The sequence below is a fragment of the Eurypyga helias genome, unplaced genomic scaffold (assembly GCF_000690775.1).
Source record: "Eurypyga helias isolate BGI_N326 unplaced genomic scaffold, ASM69077v1 scaffold16676, whole genome shotgun sequence".
NCBI classification, from domain to species: domain Eukaryota; kingdom Metazoa; phylum Chordata; class Aves; order Eurypygiformes; family Eurypygidae; genus Eurypyga; species Eurypyga helias.
Window position 1 is genome coordinate 5,453 of NW_010258718.1, and position 7,643 is coordinate 13,095.

Genomic DNA, 7,643 nt, shown 5'->3' on the forward strand with positions numbered 1-7,643 from the left:
GGGTGGGCTGGGGATACCCTGTTGCCTTAACAGCACGTGTGTGAATGTGCAAACAGAGCTAAGGTTCTGCAAATCCCCTGTGGGCTTTGCAGCATCCTGGGCACAGCCTGGGGAGCTATTCCACCTCTGGAGGAAGTCTCAATTCCTTGTTTTTTCTGTTTTAGCTGGAGATTTGTATTCTATTTCACCTCATTCTTCTCTGGGCTGGCTCTCCTGTATGATGTAAGTATGTGAGCAGGGTGATGCTGTGGAGTGAAACCTTTCAAGGGTTCCTCATCCATGGTAAACAAGTCCGATGGTCCTGGGCCATTTCAAAGAGTCCATCAGAAGATCATGCGAGGCCATGACTATGGGTCCAAAGCCAAAGGAAGGCAAATTTAGGGGCATGAAGTAGAACCATCCCCAATCCTGATCCAGCAGAATCATAGAATCACAGACTGGTTTGGGTTGGAAGGGACCTTGAAGATCTTCTGGTTCCAACCCCCCTGCCATGGGCAGGGACACCTTCCACTAGACCAGGTTGCTCCAAGCCTCATCCAGCCTGGCCTTGAAGACATCCAGGGATGGGGCATCCACAACATCTCTGGGAAACCTGTTCCAGTGCCTCCCCACCCTCTCCGTGAAGAACTTCTTCCTGATACCTTATCTAAACCTCCCCACTTTCAATTTAAACCCATTACCCCTTGTCCTGTCAGAACAGTCCCCCTTTCCCTCGGTGGACCTGGCTAAGTGTCAGTAATGTTACTGTGTCTTTGTCCTTGTCTTAGATCATCGCTTAAGTGATTCCCCGCTGATACCCAGACACAGCCCTGGCATCTCAGCCAAAAGCAGACCCTGTCCTGGCTGTGGCTACTGCCCACTGCCTATCGAGACCCTCCCTGTGACATCCTATTGTCTGCACTAATGACAAATGCATTTTGCCAACTACTTTATGCAAAGCTCAAAGGCAGATTGGATCTAGTATGAGGACACTTGCCTCTTGAAATACTTCTTCAAAAGGTTGTTAGATGTTATTAAAAGGCTATGGGTTCTTGATGCTGTCTTCTCTCTGCACAGAAGCCCTGGTTTTGGGACCACACCATGTGCTGGCTGAAATTTCCACAACAGGTGAGCAGCTGTCACAGGATAACTCATATTGGAAGAGGGACATGGAGGTCTCTTGTCCAACCTCCTGCTTGTAGCACTCCACTGCGAGATCAGACCAGGTTACCCAGGACTTTCTCCAGTCTAGTTTTGAAAACCTTCAAGGACAGAGACAGCACAATTTCTCTGGGAAACCTATTCCACTGTTGGACTGCCCTCATGTTGAAAAGGTTTCTCCTTACATCCACCTCTCCTGTTTCAATTTGTGCCTGCTGTCTCTCATCCTCACACCATGGCAAACAGCTTGGCTTTGCCTTCTTCACACACTCCACATGGGTGCTCCGTGTGATAGCGGCACCTCTTCTCAACAAGCTTCTCTGTAACCCAACCCTGGCACAAAGTGGCTCCATGTGTGTGGCCACAAAAGGGACCAGGTGGTCAGGGCATCCCTTTTGAAGCAGGGATGGAGATGAGAAGTGTGTGAGCCCTGCACAGGGGAGATCCTGGCTCCTTTCAGCCCCTCTGCAGGTGCCAGGGCTGGTCCTGGCTTTGGACCAGGCTCGACAGTGCATCAGCAAATGGTTCAGTAACAGGGATCGTGAAAATTTAGGCATGACCAAGCTCTGCTGTCCCAAATGTGGGTAGAATGAAGGGGCTTCACCAAGGAAGACCCTTCCTCTCTTCCATCCTCCAGGGCTAGGCAGGGGTGTCATGCTGTCTGTCACTTGTCTCACAGCCCCTCCCACCCGCATTTGGCTGGTACTACCTGCTGGAGCTCTCCTTCTACTGCTCACTGGTGGCCACGCTGCCCTTCGACGTGAAGAGGAAGGTGAGTGACTTTAGCACAACTGCAACCCACTGGCTTGCTCAGCCCCCACCATGAGGCTCTCCCACTGTCTGCTTCCCAGGGGTACAAAGGACAAGGCATGCATGCTGCTGCGAAGACCCCTGAACACGAGCTCCCTGCAGCTCTCATATCCATTGCACCTTGCGCTGTGTCCTGCTCGTGTGTGGTGTGGCCCTCCTGCCTGCTAGGCCGAGGAAGCACCAGTGGCTGACCTGGTGTCCCCAGGCCTGGCCAAGGGACAGCTGCTGGGTGGACATGGCATCATGGTCCTTCCTGGCTCTGGTCTCAGGTGCTGCCTGAATGAGAGGGCTGTGCCCTCCTGATGGGAGGGAGCTGGGCTTTGGGATGAAGGTCCTGTGCATGTGTGGCTTTTGCAGTGTGGGATGAAGTGACCTCCTGGGATCCATGGACCCAACTTCCACCATTGCTCTTACCTCATTCTCCAGTGGAGACTGCACAGAGCTTCATTTGATTGTTTAATGTGGTGATCACATCTGTCTTCAGAGAATTCATGCTCCTCCCTGGAGATGGGCTCTGCCCGACTCAAAAAGCATGCCCTGGGTCCCAGAGGACCTGAAGAAACTCTATATTACAATTACCGCCTCCGCAATAGCCTTTGTAGACAGATCAGATATTGGACACCTGCAGTGCTTCCCAAAAGAAGGAACCCACTGCCTGGCAGTGATCCTCACTGGGCCAGAGCTGCGCTTCCCAATCCCACCACTGAGCACTCAGGAGTCATCTTCTCATACCCCTTTTTGTCCATGCAGGCATGAACCACACCGCAAGGTCTTCTCTGTACATGAGGCATGTGGGGAGGCATATTCCCCACCTGCACTATCTCCAGCCCATCTCCATCGATCCCTCTCTGTGGGCAGCACAGGGATGTTGAAGAGCTGCCTCCGTGGTGGCTAGGGGATGGGACTTGCCCCGGGCCCAGAGCAATCTACAGTCATTACAAAAAGCTCCTGATACACAGGGGAGGGCTCTGGGAGGAAATATGGGGGTGTTAAGAAAGGAACTTTATAAGGGCAGATCGATTCATGGAAAATTTATAAAATCTATCTTCTAGCATGTTTGCACCTACGTGTACCTCGCCGGTGTCCCTCTGGGTTTCCATAAACTGGCCATAACGTTGTTCTTCTTGTGCTTTCGTGGGCTGTTGGAGAGCTGTAGCATGATGGGGAGCACTGATGCTTTGTGGAGGTGTTTGACAGGCCTTAGCAAGGCAACAGCATCCAGGAGCCGGTGCTGCCAGGTCAAGGTAAGACTGACACGCAATCTCTCTTCTCATGCCAGGACTTTAAGGAACAGATCATCCACCACGTCGCCACCATCACTCTGATCTTTGTCTCCTACTGTGCCAATCTTATACGGTTTGGGATGATAGTCATGCTGGTACATGATGCCTCTGATTATATTTTAGAGGTGAGTTACCCTCAGGCTGACATGCAGACCTGTGCTCCTGTCTCTGGCTAGCACAGGGAACTGTGGCCCTGACTACACGACACATGTAGATTTGGTGGCCCAGGTGTCCTACAGTGCCAGTGCATTTCGGAAGTATCAGGTTTACTGCTTTTGGGGAAAAGTAAGCGAGTGCACAGGGACCGGGACACATCCTCACAGCACTGGTAATCCTTGCAGGCCATGGAAAATCCCTCAGCCCCCTAGAAGGGGAGCACAGGCACATGGGACATACGGCCCTTTGTTTCTCTACAGCTTGCCAAGATGCTCCATTACATGAAGTGGAATTGGGTCTGCGACGCCGTCTTTATTGTTTTCGCTGTGGTTTTCGTCATCTCTCGGCTTGTCATTTTCCCGTTAACGTGAGTTATGTTTTAACGTTCTCTGAATGTGGGTGTTATGCACTATTTGAGCTTCTGGAGAGATGGCCCTCCGTGCTGAGGGGAGGAAAGGCAGGGAACAGGACTCTACAGGTAAGTTCATAGATTAATCCACTGGTACTGAGGAACACACCCCACTCCCCCAGCCCCAAAATAAAAACCAGGGGTTTAACTATATTAATTCATTAATTAACTATATTAATTACCCTTGAGCCACAGCCTCTGCCTATCCATTCCCAGCCTCTCACTGTCTCTCCTAGGCAGGGCTGTCTCTCATGCTGTGATGAGATGCTTACATGCAGCCGCAGCAGCTGACTTCTCGGGAGCTATTGTGGCACTGGGAATGTTTTAGCACTGGCTTTCTCCATCCTCCTAAAGCCATCCCCACCACAACCTGAGGGTAATCCTCTACTACTGCTCAAGACTTGGTGAACTCTTCCAGTGTGTGGGAAGTGGCCTCCCTCAGTTGCAAACACTGGTTCCTACAAGAAAAAGAACGGGCGAACTGCCGTGGTTAGAATTTCCCAAGCGTTCCTTAGCAGACTAAGAAAGGCCTGCTTAAAGCTCTATTAAGATAAAATTAATATAGAAACAATAGTGTAGCAATTTAAGGTGACTCAAAATAAAACAAAAAAAGCATGAGTCCAAGCTTAGGATGCAGGAGGTAGGATGCACAACCAGCAGCGATACCTCCAGAGGCCACACACGGGCACCAGAGGCGGAGAATGGCTTTTGCCAGCACCCGTCTGACGACGCTCCTGGGCTTTTTTTAAATTTCAGCAACTGTGCTGAAATGATTCCCCTTTCATTACCACTGCCAAGTCACCTGAAAAAACTCATCCTGGTTAACTTCCTGGAAACTCATTCCACAACACTTGCATTATAGTCTAAGGCTTATGTTTTCTTTCAAAACCAAACATTTCAGTTATTACACCCAGAAGAATTTGTAAAATGGGACATGTTACGCACACAGGGGCCAGTCTGCATTGCTGTCCTCTGTTCCTGCCCTTGCTCCGTACCAGCACTGAAGATGCTGAGTTTTGAATTTTGGTCCTGCTGCCATTTACTTCGGGTGCTTGGGAGGCTGCCTTTGCACAACAAGTCCCAGATTCTGGTGGTGAAATGGCTCCCTTAGACAGAAAAGCCATAGAAGTTTGAAACAACTTTCCTGAGAAAGAAATCAGAATAACCACAATTTCAGCTGACCCCACTGCAAAAAGTCAAGCCTCAGCATCTCGACCTGCTGTATCCTGACATGAGGACAAAGAGGATAACAGGTGCCCCAGGTCAGACCAAGGGTCCCTTTAGACCAGCACCTGCCTGCATCAGCAGCAAGAAGCAGATGTCTAGGAAGGCAAGAGCAGAGCAAATGCACACAATATCCAAAATTCTCCACCTTACCATATGTCTTAGATAACCTGTGGAGGAGGAAACATACTAGTGTTCATCATTTCTCTCCTGTGCTGAACTGCTCTTCATTTCCAAACCAGTGCTTGCCTCCTCTCTGTCCCCGTAACTGATGACGCAGGGTTTCTGTGGCTTCTGCCAAAAATAATGCCCTGCCCAACTGCTGATCTGTACCCCCAACTCTTCCCTAAATTCAGTTAAAAGATTCATTTATAAACTTTTTATTTAAGTGCCAGTGGCCGGTTCCCTTATGGTTTAATTTTTGTCCGTTTTGTCTCCTCTCCAGACTTATTTAAGGAGAAATGCTGACAGTTCCTGCTGCTTCTGGGAAGCATTGCAGGTTTCCAGTAACTGACCTGTCTGCAAACACCATTGCATTGCTGGTGATTTTAACACAGAGTTTCTGCAGGTCCTCTGGGGCCTGGGACATGCTTTGTGAGAGCTGGGCTGAGCATGCAGCCTGATGGTGCAGTCCCAGCACAGCTCAGCTCTGCCCTGGACACACACGAGCCAAGTGGTTGCCCAGAAAGACACTTGACCCTTTTAAGTGTGAAGGTACTTGTCCTGCTGTAGTCTTGTGTCTTCTGATTTGTCTCCCTCTCTCTCTCTTTCCCACAGCACATACTATTACTTTGTGACAAAATTCCAGTTGTTCCTCGTAACCTATCTGATAAACATTTTCCTGATGATCCTGCAGTTGTTACACATTTTTTGGTCCTGTCTAATCATCAAGATGCTCTTCGGTGTTATCCTCCACGGCATGGTATGAAAACTCTTTGCTCCTCTGTGCCACCACTACTCCTGAGAGACCGTGAGATCCTGGGTAACTCCTGCAGGGAAGGGGTGGGAGAAATGGGACTGCCCCCCAAACAGCCCAGGAGCTTTGCAGGCACATGCTGGGAGTTGTGTGGACACCCCTGCTTACAGAGGTTAGAGCAGCAGCTCACTTCTAGTTTGCAGCTGAGTCCTAGTGACACGGAGGCCATCCACGGTCCTTGTTCCTCACTGCCTTCTCCGTGAGCAGTTTGGGAGAACAGGAACCTGTTGGTATGTCCAAAGAGGAGTAAGGAAGGTGCAATCAGGTAAGCCTGGTAGATAGCACACTGTGTATTTGCCCCTCCTGAGTTTTGGGTGCATTTCACAGGCTTTTGATGCATTCCAGAGCTTGTGTAGGGTCATTGAAAGAAACCTTGTCATCAGAGATGCCAGCTCCCCAGCCTGCCTTGCTGACCTAAGCAGATGGCATCCTGGTAGCCTCTGAGTGGGCTTGTGAAGGCTTTGGGGATCTGCAACCAGAAAAAAAACCCCAAAAACACCACAGTTGGTGTTATGCCTTCAGCTTGCCTTGAGCTAGCCTTCATTGAACTGAACTACGTGAAAACCCACAGTTTTTCTGGAGGAAATGCTGGAGCATACTCTCATCAAGTATGCAGATGATGCAACATGAGGGGATCGGTCTACATGCTCACTGGACACAAAAGTGTTGAGCTCTGGCAGTAATAAACAGCACAGGAAAATATGCACAGTAACGCTATGTAGGCTAAAGAGTAACTTATATTCAGGTCACAGTACAAGAACATTATTAGGGTGACAAAAACCAGCATTCAGAAGTTAGGTGTAACCATAACGAAGTCAACCTCCCGCAGCAGGGACAATAGCAACGCTGGCTTTAGGGACATGGTCGTGCCTCTTGTTTGTATTTTAGCTGTCAGGTTAACACACCAGTGCTGTGAACGAAAAAAGGACTAGTTCCCTCTAATGTATACCATAATATATAGGGTTTGCAGCTCATTTAAACTGTCTTCCTTTCCTACAGAGAAGAAAAGATGCCAGAAGTGACACGGAGGAAAGTGACAGGAGTGAAACAGAGGAGCTGACAAAGAACAGAGAGTAACGCCGGTCTCGCTGCGAAACACCAAAAGCCGGGCAGACTCTTAGAAGTGGGGAGGCTGTATGGGACCCGGGGGGAGAGGCCAGACAGACTCACAGGTGGCTTCAGAGTGGTCTGCCTGAGGCACCGTCCAGTGCCTAGATGGAAGCGAATTTCATCAGTGCTTATAGGCAGCTAAGTCATTCTGGGAGATATGTCTTCAATTCACCTATTGGGGCCATTCTTTTACTCCTAGTCCATGATCATTTATCCAGGGGAAAAAAAGTCTACCAGCCCAAGCCTCACTGCAAACAGCGAAGAGGGGCTGAACAAGCTGCTGAAGTTACGACACCTAACTACCGTTATGCTTTGGGGAAGGAGAAACCATTTCTGCCAATAAGGCCTGGCCAACTGATACAAGCTGTGTTTGCTGTATGAATTACACAAAATAGCTCAGGTATCTAAAAGATTTTACAAACTGAAGGTGTCCTCAGGGAAAAGGCTCCTGAAATCGAAAGCAACTGAAATTCTTTCAAATATATACTTTTCCACCAGAAATAATAATGTATTTGTTGTGGTTTAGGCCCAGCCA

The 7,643-nt window shown here is 49.3% G+C and overlaps 1 protein-coding gene across 1 annotated transcript in view; it reads left to right on the forward strand.

The window, feature by feature from the left end:
• LOC104511737 (ceramide synthase 4-like) overlaps window positions 1-7,075 on the forward strand; it is a 10,734-nt gene extending 3,659 nt beyond the window's left edge. The window contains exons 4-10 of the mRNA XM_010154462.1: window positions 165-222; window positions 1,057-1,107; window positions 1,820-1,912; window positions 3,230-3,358; window positions 3,650-3,756; window positions 5,800-5,944; window positions 6,998-7,075. Of these exons, the coding sequence (XP_010152764.1) occupies window positions 165-222; window positions 1,057-1,107; window positions 1,820-1,912; window positions 3,230-3,358; window positions 3,650-3,756; window positions 5,800-5,944; window positions 6,998-7,075 (661 nt within the window). The remainder of the gene's footprint in view (window positions 1-164; window positions 223-1,056; window positions 1,108-1,819; window positions 1,913-3,229; window positions 3,359-3,649; window positions 3,757-5,799; window positions 5,945-6,997) is intronic.
• Window positions 7,076-7,643: the final 568 nt, after the last annotated feature.